The sequence below is a fragment of the Doryrhamphus excisus genome, chromosome 21 (genome assembly GCF_030265055.1).
Source record: "Doryrhamphus excisus isolate RoL2022-K1 chromosome 21, RoL_Dexc_1.0, whole genome shotgun sequence".
Classification (NCBI taxonomy): domain Eukaryota; kingdom Metazoa; phylum Chordata; class Actinopteri; order Syngnathiformes; family Syngnathidae; genus Doryrhamphus; species Doryrhamphus excisus.
In genome coordinates, this window is record NC_080486.1 from 968996 (window position 1) to 987476 (window position 18481).

Here is an 18481-nt window from a genome sequence, read left to right on the forward strand (position 1 = left end):
TAATACTAATAATTACAATACATTGTAATACTTTGCAATATTTTACTACCTAATATGTCGATATTAGAGGTGATTGGTAGGAATTATGGGTGGACGATGTACAGAGACGGTATCCATGCCAAGGGTAGAAAAGGTAAGATTTCCCATGCAGCCTAAAAGGGGACCTGGGGGCTGGGGACCTGGGGGGTGGGGGGTGGGGGGGGGGGGGGGGGGGGGGGGGGGGGGGCTGGGGTCAACACCAAACCCTGAGCAATATGGTCGGGATATTTCCGGTCCAAATGATTCTGCACATGTGCAGAAAGACTTGTCAGCCTTGACAGACAGTGGGCGGGACCAGGGGGACTTGACGTGACTCGGGTGCCAAACCCGAGGAGGAACGTAAGAATATCCGCCGTGTGGGAAAGCAAGGGTAAATGTTTGTTTGGTGGATGAGCTGGCGTTGAGGGATGGCCAAAGACGGAAAGACGATGCGCCTTTGCCATCAGGGGGCGCTAAAGTCAACCCCAGTCTTAAAAATTGGATCAGGTCACGGCAGCCATATGTGATTACAAATAAGAACGTTCCCGTCGTCCACAACACCTGAAGCCGTGTAGGACAGGTCCATTCCCACCTCCCACCATGACGTTCCCGTCGGCTTGAATCGCGAGTGGACTGTGGATGAATTGATTGCAGTCCAACAAATAAAAGTCATCATTTGTCTCAATCAATCATTGTTTTTCCAGCCACCAAAAAACATCATGTGGAAATTTCACTCCCGATGTTAAGTGGAAAGGAGCAGCTCTTCCAAAAGCAACAAATCCTGGGATTTTTGGTTTCTGTATCAATGCGGCCCCCAAACACCCTCCCCCCGCCGCTTCCCTGGAGTCGGACAGAACTCCAAAACATCTGGCCGCGGATGCTCGGGATTCTTCAAATTAGGACGATAAAATGCGCATGAGGCAAAAGGACACTTGCGGCATGTTGGGACCTTTAGGGTCCGGGCTTTGCCGTGTCACCTACTCCTTGGCCCCCACTCCCCTCCAGCTGGGGCCGAAGGAAAGGGGCACGGAGGCCAAGGTAGAAAGCGTTGCAGGAAGTTATTAGATCTGGTGAAAGCATTGTCCATCAAAAGATGTCGTGTGAAGGCGGCTCATCTCCGCAGCTGCGTGCACGGCCGAGACGCTCCTGGCTTTAAGTGCGGTGGGGGGGCTGTTAACTTTGATAGAACATGCAGGTACCGCTTGGAAAAACAGCGCCGCTTTTACGGGGTTATTAAAAGGCCACGGACTCTTTTACGAGCTGGAGGACTTAACTAAGGGTGCACGCTTGCTTTTCTAGAAGGAACCATTTCTTTCTCGGCCTTTCTTTGTGGAGCGTCCCAAAAGATGGTTGCGTCTATTCTTACGTCTGATGTCTGGAGTCCGTGTTTTCCCACCAGTCTAATGCAACTGTTCAGTCATTGAAAATTATGCGGTAAGGAAGGTAAACAAGGAAACAAGGAAGGTGTGTCTGCCTCTACTATGTACTTTCCAGTTGTATTTAAGTGTTGCACAATTCATTATCATTTTATCAAATCAATTGGTTGGAAACTCATTGTACACGTGATGTACATGTACAACGAATGTACTTGATGTACCTTACCCGAATGACTTGTAGTGTGGCCGTGTCCCAAACTGATGGTTGCTGGTTCTGTCCCCATTTCTAGGATGGGAACGTCCGGGAACGTCTCCTGGAGCTGCTCCCTCTCGATGCTGTGGGGGTCATTACACAGGTTGGACATTTGACAAGAACAGGTTTCCTACATTTAGGGGCCAAAAGTGTGGATCCATGGTGGACATGGAAGAGACGCCGATGGCTGAAGGTGGGATGTATTGTCAAGGCTTCAGTTTGACGTCCCACCTTCAACTTACGCTGCTGTTAGTTTCCTTTAATTGCAATTTTTTAAATGTCAAATAAAAAACTAATGAAATGGAGATACACTTAGAAGTTCTATTTGAATATAAAATAGTAGCGGTAAATAAACGACCCACCTCAGTGGTTCCTTTCCTTGGATGGCTCCTGCGGCCTAAGGACGTTTCTCCTGAAAGCCACAAACAGGAGATTAGAAAGAAGCCCCCCCCCAGAAAGAATGAAAGTCTGAAGTAGGTTTGCGGAGCAGCCATGACCCACCCTAAACATCACCCCCCTGGTCAACACCTGGGACACTTTATAAGCCTGCATGAGATCCGGGTGAGACTACGTATAGAACTTATTGATAAACCAAAGGACAACAGTGGCTGTACGGTACACTAGCCTCTAGCACCATCTTGTGGACACTTGTGCTACTGCAGGAAGAGGCCATTGGACACTTTCATGCTTTGTACAATAAATGTAGTAAAAGTAAAGGAAAGAACTGTCAGTCAAGTAAACTGTAGACACTGTAGACACGGATTGGGTGGCTAATTATCATTTTTGCTATTGAATATGTCACGTTAGACTTTCCGTATGAGTTTTAAAGTCCCGTCATATTTCCTTAGCTGGTTTCTAAGAATGAATACAACAGCATAGTAAGGCGAGTTGGACCGAACCATTCGACACTCCGGGGAGGTATTACCCCGGCTCAGTGGTTTCTAAATACCTTGAAGGGCGAAGACGGTCGACTTTTGGACGAGTTGGATGTCGAGACCCCAAAATGCAAAGGCTTTCCTGCTAAAAACTTACGTCGCCAAAAGCTAAATGAGCCAATCACACTAATCAGCACCAGGTGCGCAAAAAGAAAGGTAAAGGTAACTGACGATAGAGCGGAATAAAACAGGAAAAGGTACAAAATAAAGTTACACAAACCGGAATTAAAGCAGAAAGTACTTTTAGCTTTCAGTCGATATAAAAGAGTTGAAGTGAAACACTCGACACCCGGATGACGCATTAGAATTGTTACACGGTTTTAAAATACCTTGATGGGCGAAAAGCGTTGGCTGTGGCGACCCCAGGATGCAAAGGAAGTGCAGGAAAAAGTTTCTTGATAAAAAAAAAAGATTAAACAAAATCTGAAGTGCAGGAAAAGGGACACTTTCGAAAAGCACACGTCAAAACTGAAAGGCCCGAGGAGCCAATCAAACTGTAATTAGCGCCAGGTGTGCATCAACGGAAACGTGAAGGCAACTGACGACGGAGGGGATGCAAACAGGAAGTGAAACAAAATAAAAGCTATAAACCGGAAGTACAACAGAAAGTGCAGCAAAATAGTCTGAACAACCGGAAGTACAACAGGAAGTAAATGTCACGCGAATCGTGACACCTAAGTGTGATTAATTATTTCAATTAAAGGATGACGTGTATGTTAGCTTGTAGCCTCATAAACAACATCACTAACATTATTGACCTACTTACAACAGAGAATATCAATAACCACGTTAAAAGAGAGGCGTCCAAAGCAGACAGCAGCCGTGTTTTATTGCCCCTTTATGCCATTGGCACATTCTAAATATAAAATATATAATATATATAAATATCAATATTAACAGAAGTAGTAGTATTCTAACAAGAAAGTGTGAAGTTGTGGAGCTCCATGTCAGTGGCGTGTGCATAATCACAGAAGAAGACACTGCGGGTGTTCATGGACATGACATGCCTGCAGTGGAAATGGAAGCTTCAGGAGAAAAACAAAGAAACATCCCTCCTCCCTGTGGAAAAAGACATCGTTGAATAATGTCTTCCTCCTGCTGCAACATGGCGCTGCCAAAACGTCACTGCATCCACGCCATGACGTGTTGAGGCCGGGATGAGGGGAGGCGTGTGCCATGCTTGCTCGCTGGCGGATGTTTGCTTCAGCGGGAATGATCTGGAAGCTGGAAGCACATTTTTGAGACACTCCCTCATTCAATGACATGATCAGGTGTCTCCAAACTTCTGACTGGTAGCGTATGACATTAATAATCCATCAATATTTGCAGAATATGGCAAGGACCAAGAAAAAGGACATGATTTTTATGACTTAGCTCACATAAAAGTGACAACTGAAATCACAAAGTAGGAGAACATTCCTAGCAGAAGCACGAGGTTGAACAGCAGCAGCTGCTTTAATAAATCTGAAACCTGCCCAGCAACCCAAGCGTACGCTCGTAAGAACATCAAATGAAGGAAATGCAAACAATCAATAAAGTCAGGACGCGGACACGAGTGACTGAGATCCCTGAAGCAAAGACTTCTCAACAAATTCTAGCCAACTAGAAGTCCAACTGAGCTCTGAAAAAGTGAGATATGTATATAAAAGGTTACAAAAACTAGCAGATATTAGAAAATATATTACTTTTCCTCATAAAATTCAAGATCTCCTGTGTTGCCCTTCAGGAGACGTAGCAGATGACCTGATGCATAGAAACATAACAAGACCGAATTCCCCGCCTTTGCCCTCGCATTCTTTTTTCATGTGCAGGCTGATGAGAAGAAAGGTGACAGTTCCTTTGGTTTCTCACAGTCCAATCTTAAGAAAGTCTCCTGCTTGGCGTCTGTCGGTACCGGGACCGTCCAGGCTTTGCTCCGTGGAGATGGCAGGCTTGGAGTCGAGAAGATCCTAACTGAGCTTGAAATCAGCACAGCAGAGATCCCGGCCTGTGTTCCACTCGTTCTCTCGACGGGCCCGCGCGGCCTCAGGAGTGAGTCCAGCTGACAGGAACCCAGTGAGGATCCATCTCCACTTTCCTGAGCGCCGAACGCAGCTCCCCAAAGGCCTCCGTCAGGTCATCGTTGACGATCACCTTCTCGAAAAGGTGGCCGTACTGCGCCTCCATCGTATGGGCGCTCGCCACCATCTCCAGGAAGTCCTCCTCCTGTCACAGCAGGTGAAAGGTCAGCGGATCATCAGCACACATGAGAAACGAGACATGAGATGATGAGCTCACTGCAAAGGGCTTAGCCGAGGCTTTGTCATCCTTGCTGGAGATGACTTTAGCGTTCTTCCTGGTCTCCCTGAGTCGCTCCACGCCGGGCGGCTTGATGAAAATCACAAAGGGTTTAAACTCCGGCGTGCGCAGGAGCTTTATGGTCTGGAGGAGGAAGCGGTATCAAACACAGGGAGGGAGGAGGAGGAATGATTGGAGGTCAGTCGGCTAGTGATGCTGAAGCTAGCGTAGAAACACTCACATGGGGCTGCACGTCCAGGAGGCACACTTTGTTCTTGGACAGGACGGAACGTATGGAGTCCAGACTGGTCCCGTAGTAATTCCCTTTGTACTCGCCGTACTCGATGAACCTGACCAGTCAGAGGAACATCTTAGTGTGAGTGACAGGAAGAAAAGCTGCGTTGCTTGTTGGTTTTCTTCTTTAAATACGGAAAATGTTTTTCTTTTCAGGCCATTTTCATCTCGTCTTCCATAGTATGGAGATGCCATGGAGCGTTAACTCACTTATTGTTATGAACATCGGCCTCAAAGAGCTGCTTGGAGATAAAATGGTACTCCACGCCGTCGCTCTCCTGGCTCCGCTTCGGCCGACTGGTATCTGGTGGAGAAGGAGGTGATGAGAGAGAGTGGCTGTGGGCCAGCATGGAAGAGTAGTCTACGTAATGCTACGTGTGAGGTCACACAGCACTCATTAGTCATGTGACTAATGGAGAACAGGAGAACGCCCAAGCATGTCTGAAGGCAGCTAAGACGGGAGGAAACCTACGTGGAACGGTCACGCTGAAGTGCTGAGGGTCACAGATCAGAAGTTTCCTTTTCAGCTCATTCAAGCCAACGCCAGTCGGTCCTGCAGGCAACAAACAACACAGGCATGTTTCTATAGAAGATACAGGAAGACCTCATCATCAAGGTTCTTTGGGTCCACACCCAGTAGTGATAGGTCCACTTCCACTAAGTTGGATTCCTTATTTGGAAAGGTCATATTTTGGTAGTTAAGTATAGCAGACCTGTGTCCCACCTTCAAAATACACCTTTAGCATTATTAGAGCCCTCTGGACATGAAATAGCAGCCCTATAGTTGCCTTTACACTCCTATTACTCAATACAGTAGACATGATAAGACAAATAAAGACATAAATAAGACATAATATCGACCCAGACTAGCATTCTTTTCTTCTGTCCTGTTCCTAGGAGAACTTCCTCATTGACTCGTTGACTAGCGCTCTCAGTGGTTTAGCCACCCCATCTCACCAAAGCAAAGCGTTGAATGAATCACTCACCAACCAGAATGACGAGCCGCTGTCTGGCTGCGCTGTGGCGGCGGTACGACGTCACCTCTTCATACGTGGGGACGTCGGCCGTGTCGTACATCTCGCTCTTCTTGCTCTCGTACATTGACTTGTTGGTCTTCTTCTCTCTCCTGCTCAGACGGAAGCTTCTCCGAAACCCGACTGGAGACACAAACAATCAAGCTATGAAATATGAAACAGACCAAGGGTGGGCAAAGTGAGGCCTGGGGGCCGTTCCCAGCCGCGGCGCGTTCTGAAAGGAGATTTAACGAGTTGTGAGAAGAAAAATAAAGTCATATTAGGAGGATAAATATGTTATTTTACTCGTGAGTCTAGAAATGTTACCTTTGGCGTCCCACGTGGGGACAAACGCCAATAAAAGCCTCATATGAAACACAAAAGCCTTGGGTTGATACAATATGTTAATGAGCTGATCAATGGGGGGGGTAGATAAGGAAAGGAATTGGGAGAGAACCACGTTGGAGACCGGAGGCTGCAGGAACTCCAGTCCCGACAACCCCCATCAAAAAGCGGATCTTTGCCACAAGGACAGAGGGAGCAGGAAGGGAAGGCAAAGGAAAGGAGTCAAGGGAGACACAAAGCCAAAAGAAGACACGTCTCACCTAAACGGCAGCCGCTAATAAAGTCAGCATCCTCTGGGGATGAGAAGAGGAAGAGAGGAGGGGCCGAAAGAAAGGAACGTTATCATTTCACAAGAGAAAAGGACTCCTGGCTCTTGCCGTCCTGCCGCCATTAAGGCGCCATGGGCTGGCTCATAGAGTTGCACTCCAAAATAGTCAAAACTCACGCTAAATTTGATTTATTTATTGATAAAATGACCATACAGTCACGAATACGGTCTATTATTAGAATTAAAAATGCATATTGAGGTAAAGAGTTAACCCCGCCTCTTGTCCGGAGACAGCTGGGATAGGCTCCAGCGTACCTGCGACCCTAGTGAGGAAGTACTGACACAAGGAAGTCTCCCTATGCTAACAAGTGCGGGTCTATTTGATGTCTTATTTATATCTTATTTTCTCTTATTGTTTCTGCTACCTGTATATTGTGTATTTGGAGCATAAAGGTGATTATAGGGGTGCTATTTCATGTCCAGAGGACTCTAATAATGTTAAAAAAAACACATTTTGAAGGTCACAAAGAGGTTTTCTACTATGGAACTACAAAAATATTTCATGTATTGATAAGGAATCCTACTTCCAGTCGGGTCTGGAACCAAGAACCCACCAAGGGAACAAACAAGGGATCACTGGAGTTTCAATCACGCCAACATTCTGCACGTCTTTGTGTTTTTTCATAAAATAAACATATTGGCGTGCAAAAGGGGGGTGGTGGGTTATTCTTTGACTATTAGGTGGTTGGAACAAATCGGGTGTTAATGAGTAGTACCTTCCATTTCATCAACTGTGACAATCGGTGAAGGGAGGGAAGGAAGAAACGCAATAAAGGTTAGAGAGAAGATGAATAAAAAAGGGAAGGTGTGAGAAAGAATGGAGAGGAAAAAGAGGAAGACACCTACCAAAGTCTACAGGCACATCAGCTTCAGAAAACACAGCAAAATATTAATTTACAGCAGAATCAGAATGCCCTTTAACTGTATACTGTATATAACAATATTCTACACTGAAGCTAAACTTACAGGATCGCCGAGTGGAGGACCTCCTGATTGGGAGAACTGGAGCAGGGCTTCGCAACGCAAACCTCCTGTGAGAGAAAAAACAATATAAGTAACAGTATGAGTATAACAGTATAATTATTGATGTTCAAGTGCAGCCACATGGTGACGTAGCATGTTCCACTGTCGTGTCCAAAAGGCAAAAAGCAGCATCAGGATGTCGGATGCCTTCAGGGTTTACGTGTCTAGGAAGGAATTGCTTCTAACCTCTCCTGAAACTGTTTGGATGGGATGAGGCCAGCGCGGGGGTTTGCGTCCCCTTCAAGTCTGGCTTGCCACCAGGTCGCATCGTCCTGGCTCATGATCTGGAGGATGGAGCCCTTCGTGAAGGCCAGCCCCGCCTCTTTGCACGGGATGGCTTTGTCCTCTTTTGGGTCGTAGTCGAAGAGCGCCTTCACAAACATCTTGACACGAAACCACAAAAGAAGATCATCATTATCTGGAAATTAGCACACCCAGATGTAGAAATACAAATGCTGGGAATGAATGGAACACGCTGAGGGTACGTAGGAAAGGTTCCTGGACTAGCTCTGGAGGTATCTGGCCCAGCCTGACCTGACAGAGGATCTCATTCAGTGGGTTACCTTTGGCTCCTTGGTTGAAAGCTCATCCTGGACCGCGGGAACCACCTTGAAGGTGATGGCCCCTTGGGACTGAGCCTGAGTGTGACAAGAAAAGAAAAGAAAATCATACACTCAGATTATTTGACAGATTATTTGTCTTTTTTTTTTTTTTAGAAAACACATCACATTCGCTGTAAGTCGCTAAAATTTTGTTTATTTATTATATTATATTTTATTAAAATATTATTTATTTATTTTATTTTAAATTTTATATTTTTATGTATATTTATATTTTTATATATTTTTTTGTTATGCTTTTTAATATATTTATATTTTTTGTACATTATATTTCAAGAACACATTACATTGGAAATAATTTATATTTCTCCAAAATCTGATTTTTTTTTCAGAAAACACATCTAAATTACCCTAAATTAGTTTAAAAAATATATTTGATTTTTTTAAGATAACCTACCTCATTCACCCAAAGTTGTTATATATTTTAAAAAATCTGATTTTTTAAATAAAACATAACAATAACAATGAATAATATTCATGATACATATAATATACATTCCAGCTGGGTGATGTATCTGATTGGAGGAAGTCAACTACAGCACAAAGCCCAGTGTGATAGACTCCATCGATTCCTGGACGACGCCAGACGTTGGCAAAGCGACACGGCAGAGACAAAGCCTACCAGGATGCGAATGACTTCCTCCGGTTTCTTGTCATCCACTGGGATCCCGTTCACCTCCTTCAGTTCATCCCCGACGTGGATGAGGCCTATCACACACGTGCACACACACACACACATGTAAGCACCTCACACCCCGACTGGGGTGACCTGATCAACTTTTAAATTTGCTTTTTGAGTGACAACCAACCACTTCTGTCTGCCGCCCCTCCCTTCATGATCCGCGCCACCAAGATGGCGCCCGTGACGTCATCCTGCTTTATCGTGGCGCCCTACGAGCCAATCAGGTGTGGTGAAACTCCCGCGTGCAATCAGAGCACGATGAGGAGAAGGAAGAGTAAAAGTCGGAATGACTCACCAGAGGCTCCCTGTTCTTCACCAGCCTTATGATCTTCACAGAATCCTCGTCCTCACTGACGCCTTCGGGCATGGGGGGTAGCTGGGGGTCGTAGCACTTCTGTGCCACCGTGTCATGGACTGACAGAAGACTCTGGAAAATAAGGGGCGGGGTTCATGGCCGCGTCAATCCTCACATTTCATCCAGCAGCTCGTCTGTGGGTACGTCTGCATTCTTCTCCGATATGCCGATATTGTCCAACTCCCATTTCCAATACGATGTCAATGGCATTCCGAATTATTCCGTACTTATTCTTATTTCAATGTATTCTCCTCACCTTTAAATTGGGCTTTGCCAGCAGCTTGAGAAGCTCTTTCACTTCTCCATCTGCTGATTTCCCTTGAAGCTCCTCAACCAGCTGAAAGAAAGCCAGAACCTACTTTATGGCGGGTCATGGGTTCCAGACCCCACTGCAAGTGGAACTCCTTATTTATAAACGGAATGTTTTCATAGCTAGACTATGGGAAACTAAATAGACTTTTTAACATCATTAGAGCCCTCTAGACATGAAATAACACCCCTATAGTCCTCTTTACAATCCTACTAGCCAATATAGTAGACATAATAAGTAAATAATCCACTTCCACGGTACATGTGTGGAATACTACATCATCACAATGTCCTTGAATGCATCTTCTGAGTGCTTTATATTTGCATTCGACTTCAATTAGCTTGAGAATGCTAACAATTAGGTCAATTGTGCTGCATATTTTTGGACTCATAAATAGGACTAGTAGTATTCAATCAGGGAACATGAATGAAGATATAGTATTAGAAAAAGTGAAGTTCTGAGGGATGATTGTGTATCCATCCAAGCGCTAGTACTACATGCTAGTAGAAAACAAACAGCACTAGACGAGGAGGGGCGTGGCCGCTTACTTGACTGGCGAGCGAGGCGGCGCTGGTCACGACGGGTGCTGGTTTGCCGTCTTCATAGCGTTGCAGTTTTTCATGGATCTGCAAGTACAGTGTACCCCGGCATGAATGAAGTACTCCCAGAGGAACGAGAGGAGGACGTGATGTTGGACCTTGAAGAGCGCGTGCAGGCTTTTCTCCCCAAACATGTGATGCAGGAAGGCGTTGTCCTCGGGCTGGCCGCCGTGGGGCTGCAGTCTGGAGGGCAACGCCGCGAGCAGCTCATACACGGCTGCGAGGAAGAAGAGCAAACAGGGTGACATCGGATGTACTCCACATGGCCGCCTGGCTTTTTTTGATGCTAAATGACACAGGAAGTGGTTTGGTGGGCGGTGCTGCAGCTATGAAGCCAGCAGAGGGTGCTGTCTCCTGTCCCCCATCTTTGCTGTATATTAATATTTGTAGATTATTTTGCTGTCTTCATATTGAAGCTGAATGAAGTAAAAATATAAAAGGCACAGTCACCACAGGAAGTACTGTACACAACAGCAAGTAAACAAACAACAAACAGGAACGTGAGTCTATATTATGTCTTATTATGTCAACTATATAGGATAATAAGAGTGTAAAGGCGACTATAGGGGTGTTATTTCATGTCTAGAGTGCTCTAATCGTGTTAAAAAAAAGTGCATTTGGAAGGTGGTAACACTTTCAAAGCTCTAATAATGATAATATTGAATATGAAGTATATCCATATAATATGAGTATCCAATAATCATAATGAAATGACATTAAATCAATTCATACCTTAATAAACTCAATGAAATCAAACAAAACGATATTAAATCTATCCAAATGTAACATTCAAAGATTGTAAATCAGGACTCTCCGGCTTCACAGTGGGGTGTGGGAGCAGTGAAGCTGATGTTTAAGCGGCGTACTCTGGTGGGTACCTGGCTCGGGGCCCAGGGCGGTGGTGAGGGCAGGCATGGCTGTGCCGGTCACCCCCCCTTAGCCTGTGGGAAAGTGCGGTGGGGAGATGGTGTCGGGGCGTCCTCAGCAGCGTTCCTGCATTGGAGGACAGGCTCGGAGCCGAGGAAACCTGCACGAGAAGATGTCAGAGCATCAAACGCTATAATAGCTCAATATTGTTTGCAGACGTGCAGATGTTGAGTTCCTACGAAGCATGCAAGCAGTGCAGACTCCAGTCCTGTATCTGCTGATCTAAACGGTGAATCTGAACCCATTAGTGTTTCACGTAGAAGCTTTTGTGTGGTCATACTGTGCTTGTAAATGGCACAGCAGACAATAGAGGGGGGGGGGGGGGGTGTACTCCACTGTAATACGAGCTCTCTGCCTTTTGTTGGGGCCCAAAGAGGAATGACGGTATCTTTCCCAATATGATAAATGCTCTTTTTCCATCCAGGAAGCTTCCCAGTGTCCAGCAATGAACACCTGGGACATTTTACTAGGCCGGAAAGAATCATAAAGTACAAAACTTACAAAAACAGACCGCTCTGTAAAAAATGATACAATATTCCATCGTCATGCATCAGTATGGGCAGGATGACGTTGAAACAGCTTTAAAAAGGGATCTAGCACCATCTAGTGGAAGGTTTGGCGATGACACTACAGCTGGGACTAAGACTAGTAGTGTTTTCATAAAGCACAATTAAAATACAATTAGTCAAGAAAAAACAACAGCAAAAATGGGGAGAGGGGGGGCGATGATTTAAATAAATTATTAAATAAATTATTAGGAGAATAAAATGCTAATTAAATCATAAATTAAGAGAAAAAGTAGTCTAAAGTTGAAATATTGAACAGTTGAATTACATCAAACAAAGAATAAAGTTGCCTTATTAGGAAAGTTTGGTTGTGTAAATGATATAGTATTTTCATAACAAACATAGTATAAGAAATACAGCATAAGAAAGTCAAATATATGTATGTAGAAACATTGTTGAAACATCTTATTATAATAAGCCGCTTGTCACAAAGCTGAGATGCATGCCTTTTTGTCTCATATACAAAACCAACATCTCAACAATGTACATGGATGGTCCATGGGGGTGGTTCAAAGTGCAGCCCGGGGGCCATTTGCCAACAAATGGAAGCTTTGTTTTTGTGATTTGACAGAGAATAAGATAAGTCCTGCATGGTGGGGGTGGATGTGGACAACTAGTCAAATAAAGATTAGAAAGAAAAATAATAAATATGGAATGAGTGACAGGTTGCCATAACAGGATTCCTGTGGTTCCAGAGGGAGTGACAATAAAGCAACACGGGACTCGCCGCATGAGCAAAAGTAAACATCACGCCACACTAGCGTGTAGGACGATCCCAAACAAGCTGATATCACAAACCGGATTCCTTGGCTGAAGTATAGATACAAAAAGATACTCTATGATAACAATCAGGCGAGCAAAAGCAGACCTACCAGATCCTGATGGTGCTGCGAGTGAAAGAGGGCGGCCGGCGTGACACGCATGTGCGGGCACTCCCACTCGCCTTGCACTGCAGGGAAACTCAACCCTCCCACACAGGAAGTGGCCTGCCCACCAGGTGTAGCTACCTGCTCACCTGAACAGACCTGAAACTCTTGTTCCCTTACAAAACATCCTCCTTCTCCTCCTCTTTTATGACCACAAACAGCACTAGCTACCTTGACATGGAGTTAGCCATGATGTTTGTTCCTCTTCACAACTCTTCCTTGGGAATAGAACTCACTTTTTCCTTGAAGAACAAAATCTGGAAAAACAAACCCTTGGAATCCAATATTTGCCACGTGCTCTTAACTACCTGTTCCGTGGGTAGTGACAGAAATGACCACCAGGTGGAGCTGTCACTACAAATATATTTAGCAAAGGCCTTCTACTCTAGCTGAAACACAGTCAACTCCCTACATTTTTAATGTATCTATTAATAATAATTATTATTATTATTAGTCATAATAATACAAATTGTCATGAATTAAAATAAAATATGTAAAAGACAACTTAATGCAAATTATTTAAATATATAACAGCAATAATGTTGTTATGTCCTGTTTTCCTGCTTCCCGCAGAGAAACAGCAGCTCATTGTCTGACACGACCACATGAACCAGGCCAGTCGGTGTCAGTCACCGCTCATGCATTCCTCTCTCACACTCGCCATCAATGAATTTCCCTCCCACGACTCTTTGACCTCGCGGAGCATGACGACGCAGCCGCCAAAGTGCCTAGCAGTCTTTAAATGGGGGAAAAAATCAGTCAAATAAAAGCAGAGTTATGATGGATAATGTTGTTTCCTGTGCTTTGTAGGGCAGCTGCGTTCAAAGCAAAAGTAAACAAGACACTACCTCCCTTTGGTGGGAAAAACCTGGTCTCATCCAATCCTAGCATCGACTAGCGAGGTGAGTCAACAGTGCCATCAAGTGGACAAATGACACATGCACATCACGGGCCCTTGGAATGGATGGAAGGATGGAAGGATGGAAGGATGGAAGGATGGAAGGATGGAAGGATGGAAGGAATGAAGGATGGAAGGATGGAAGGATGGAAGGACGGAAGGACGGAAGGACGGAAGGGTGCAGCCTGCCTGGACTGTAAGTACCGACATTAATGAGATGAGCAACGCCAGACAGACAGGAAGACAACAGCAGGTAGCCATTAAGCCTGGCTAATCTGCAGCGTTTATTGCATGCCACTTGGTAACCTTCATGCGTGCTCAGGTTGTGCATGGGGGGGGGGTCACACGTGAGTGGTGTTTACAGAATAATCCAACAGCGCTGGGGGGGAAGAGGAAGTACATGGAGGTGAGATGAGTGGAAGAAATGAGGATGTTGTTCCTAATCTAATGACATGACGTCACGGCTACCCCCTGCTGTGGCCCAGCAAGGTGCACTGCACTCGGGCACACGCCCCGAGCTGGCATGGAGACGCCAACGATGTCTCTGGTACATCTAGCACGCCAAGCATCTCCCTCATGTTCTTGCTTCATCAGGACGCCAGCAGAACGATGACTATTGTTCCAGTAATGCCACTTCTGCTCCTATTCCAGTATGTGAAAAAGGGGGCGCTTGTTTTCCCTCCAGGTCTCCCCACGCCGACACAGTCCTGGCTTTATATTTATATTGTCAGCCTCACCGTTATAACAAGCGGGAGTTAAATCAGTGACAATGCCAGCATTTGCATTGGAAAAAGCATTCCAACTTCCTGAGCATCCTCACCCAAACTCTCATTCACCCTCCTTTGCAAAGCCTGAAGTCCGAGGGGGCCCTGAAGAAGCATGAGTTACTTTCTTCCTCTCTTACCAGGTTTATGGGCCCCCCCTGTCACTGACAGAGACAAGACAAAAGCAACGGCATCTCAGTGTTGTCTCTGTGGTGCCGCAAGTTCAAGAGGATTAAACCTGAACTGGATGCTAAGCTAACCCATGAGCAGGCCCACGTATACGTATGGTATCAAACAGGGTCAACATGCCATAAAAGTCAGGAAAGGGAACACGTATCTGCCCAATGTTGGAAACTGAAGGCCTCTGTCTGTTAGCACAGCAATTAACACATTCCACCACCTTTCCATGTCGAGTGGACATTCACACTGATACACTGGAGGCAATGGGGTGTGTGTGTGTGTGTGTGTGTGTGTGTGTGTGTGTAATCCCATTTCCTGGTATCCCTAATCATTTGCATGGGCTTTGCATGGGTTGCTCAGGGAAAGGAGAGTTGGCACCAAGACAGGGGGGGGCGTGAGAACAATGTGGCGGTTGTGCATCGCTGAATGACGTCCCACGAAGAACATGACTAACATTATTTAAATAGCGTAGGTCTTTTGGGTGCCGATGGAGAGGGCCATGAAGGGGCCAGCCCCCGCCATGGAGGAATGTGTCGCCAACCTTGGTGATTCATCTTGAGAGACCGACTCAGTGAGTCTTCCGATGAAGTCTTCATGGCCACGCCGTGTTGGTCTCTATTGTCTCGAGGAGCAGTGATGATGCCAAATCAATGAATGGACACACAAAGGAAGGGGGATTTATACGGTAGTCACACCCGCTCGCCTTGCCAAGCCTGGCCGCCTCGTCCATTGTCCTCTCCTCCTCCGCTTGCAACATTCACACACAAACACGCTAAGATTGGGACAAGACATCAGCATTCAGTCTATGGCAGGGGTGGGCAAACTATGGCCCGGGGGCCAAATCCGGCCCGCCAAGTGATTGAATATGGCCCGCCTTCTTTTTAAAGTATTTCATTTAAATTTACCGTACAACCTGGCATCATGGCTTGAGCCAACCTTTTGATGGTTTAAGTAGCTGTTTTATCAATATTGTTATTTGATGTGGTCTGTTTACAAAGTGCTCCTGAAAAAAGGGACACAAGCACAATAAAAGAAAAAATAAATAAATAAAACAATTAAAAAAATAAAAATACAAATATTCATTCATTCATTTTCTACCACTTATCCTCACAAGGATCGCGTGGGTTGCTGGAGCCCATCCCAGCTGTCCTCGGGCAAGACGCGGGGTACACTCTGGACTGGTCGCCAGCCAATCACAGGGCGCATATAGACACACAACCATTCACACTCACATAAAATAAAAATATTTAAATAATAATAATAATTAGTTTAATTTATAACGCACTTTACAATGAATGACCTCAAAGTGCACATATAGCAGATTGCATGACACTTTTACAGATACAATAATTCCAGGTGGACAGTGTAAAAAACATAATAGTCTGGCCCCTCGTCAATTTTGTTAAACCAATGCGGCCCGCGAGTCAAAAAGTTTGCCCACCCCTGGTCTATGGCATCGTTACCTCTCACAGGAAGCCATGATTGTGTTCCACTAATGGAGACACCCTGTAAAAGCAAATGTAGCAAACACAAAGGTGAAACAACATAAAAATAAATGATCAATCGACCAAAACAATTGGATAATAGATTAATTATAGATTCCCTGTTGCAATTGTACTGTCAACTGATAAGCGTCTACAGGGTTAAAAGAACTAAAAGCAACTAAAAAAAAGGAAGACATGTCCAAAATAGCATCTTCACCTCATTCGGCCTTTCCTGTCTCTCGTGTCAATACCAGGGGTCGTCCGTATCATTGAGAGAAATACCTGGCCACCGCAACGCTTCATTCGACGGCGACTCATTCACCCCTTCATAGCTTCATGTCTGCAGCTGTCTGCATCACTCACAGTTGGAGATACGTTTCCACACTCCGTTAATCCCCAGCTGACCTCAAACTTCTGGTGGTGACGGAAAGATATCAAATGCTCGGGGCTGAGTCAAGAAAACTGACGAGCGGGCATGTAAACGACACGCAGACAGCGTAAACACAAGCAGGGGTGCGCAGAGACGGCATTTCTAACACCATTGCTTGGATGCGTTTGTTTGTTCGAGCTTTCGTCTTGGCATTCCTCCACAGACTAAATGTTGGGCTGAGGAGACCCCACGAGGACTGAGAGGAAAGCCTACGAGGACTGAGAGGAAACCCTACGGGAACTGAAAGGGAATCCTACGAGGACTGAGAGAAAACCCTACAAGGACTAACAGGAAACCCTACAAGGACTGTGGTGTCATATCATAAGAGTTGTGGACTTAACAACCTTTCCAGTTTGCGTATGTTTAGGTGAGGAAACAGAAATTATTCTGTGATAATGAAATTAAATTAAATACTACGAACAATCTAAAAAAAAATCTAATCTCAAGAATTAGGAGATAGTAGTTGGACTTGGACTGACGATCCATTTATTCTGCTTCAAAACACTTGGAACACTAGTGGGGCAACCCAACACTTGTCTGTGGAACCTCTGCCAAGCGAGTTCTCTTGGGGGGGAGAAACACATTCCGGCTGCAGTTGCAAACTTCAGACCAGCTGCCAAACGGTTCTAGACACAGATTAGTCCAAACAAGTCTCCCAACATGTTGCACATGAAGTGAATTGGGAATGCTGGTGGGAAACCCCAAGTCTGTGCCCTGATTGTGGCAGTCATCCTTCCGTGGGTGGGTGACCTGGCTTATAACACTCTGCTGAGGGTCAAGTCATCCTTTTAACACAACTGATTTCTCGGTTGCCTTGATGTTCATACATTTCGGTTTTGAACCCTTTGAAGCGAATAAATAACGAAAACCGGAGGTACTATGATCCCTGTACACGACCCCCTTTTTTGAAACCCGGTGAATTGGTGTCAATGGTTGCCATCTCAAACCAAAGCAAACTATAAATATCACACTTTCATTTGACCACGGCCAGTAAACCTTCAGGCCCATCCGTGGATAGCTATCATTAGTGGCGAGCTAAGACACCATTTCAAAGATGAGTCTGCTTTTTATATTTAGGCAGCACAGAATGAACGCCATCATTTAAGTGCTGGAGTGGCGTCCTGTGTTCATGCGGTGTGGCCCGACGGGAAAAAAATAACTACCTTGTGGTGGTCACCCATCCCCAAAACCTTCTAGTAAATGACCCCACCCCCTGCAACACGGTCCCACTCAGCGGAGTGCGAATACCACACACGGAAACGTTTCTTCAGATCATGAAATGCCATTACTCAGATGAACTGCTGCCAGCATGGACACAAGAGATAAGCCACCGACGTACGGATTACGCAGTGTACATACCCACACAATAGCATGACCTTTAATTGCTCTAATTGCTTCCAGTAAACGATCAACCCACGGGGAGCCTAATGGGCTTGAGATGAATGAACGCCTGTCTAATGTATGCATACGCTAACATAGACGCTTTCAAATTCAAATACAAAAGCATTCTTTCATTCACGTTCACACGCCCTCCTGCTAAACACTTTCCAGCCGGGAGTACTACGATTTAAACACAGTACCATACGGTCTATAGGACAGAAATGACTAGGATGTCTTCAAACCGTTCAGGCAACATCATAAGGGGGAGGTGGGGGGCACAGACAGTACTGTAAACTGGCCCAATATCCGATCCAAAGACATGGCTGCTTCAAGTGTCTCCAGACAGGATCAGATCAGCGTCAGACAGATTAGAGTATTTTCCAAAGATACTTCAAAGAGATAGTCGTAGAGCGTGTACAGGGAGTATCAGGTCTAGAGCAGGACTTTGTGAATGGACTTCAGGGACACGCATTCAGATCAGTTAGTTTAGTCCTGGGG

General features: G+C 45.3%; 1 protein-coding gene across 2 annotated transcripts in view; it reads right to left on the reverse strand.

Moving 5' to 3' along the window:
- mpp7a (MAGUK p55 scaffold protein 7a) overlaps positions 1–18481 on the reverse strand; it is a 50607-nt gene that overhangs the window by 28394 nt on the left and 3732 nt on the right. Inside the window, exons 2-22 of one of the 2 annotated variants that reach the window (XM_058060661.1) lie at positions 11307–11455; positions 10527–10645; positions 10378–10455; positions 9776–9856; positions 9460–9591; positions 9292–9373; positions 9105–9190; positions 8426–8500; positions 8049–8245; positions 7806–7870; positions 7686–7706; positions 7556–7570; positions 6772–6804; positions 6140–6310; positions 5626–5706; positions 5364–5457; positions 5101–5209; positions 4860–5003; positions 2912–4787; positions 2010–2059; positions 1621–1730 (exon numbers count right to left, since the gene is read on the reverse strand). In XM_058060661.1, the coding sequence (XP_057916644.1) occupies positions 4608–4787; positions 4860–5003; positions 5101–5209; positions 5364–5457; positions 5626–5706; positions 6140–6310; positions 6772–6804; positions 7556–7570; positions 7686–7706; positions 7806–7870; positions 8049–8245; positions 8426–8500; positions 9105–9190; positions 9292–9373; positions 9460–9591; positions 9776–9856; positions 10378–10455; positions 10527–10645; positions 11307–11343 (1800 nt within the window). In that variant the 5' untranslated portion in view covers positions 11344–11455 and the 3' untranslated portion in view covers positions 1621–1730; positions 2010–2059; positions 2912–4607. The remainder of the gene's footprint in view (positions 1–1620; positions 1731–2009; positions 2060–2911; positions 4788–4859; positions 5004–5100; positions 5210–5363; positions 5458–5625; positions 5707–6139; positions 6311–6771; positions 6805–7555; positions 7571–7685; positions 7707–7805; positions 7871–8048; positions 8246–8425; positions 8501–9104; positions 9191–9291; positions 9374–9459; positions 9592–9775; positions 9857–10377; positions 10456–10526; positions 10646–11306; positions 11456–18481) is intronic. The other variant, XM_058060663.1, reaches the window with a different exon arrangement.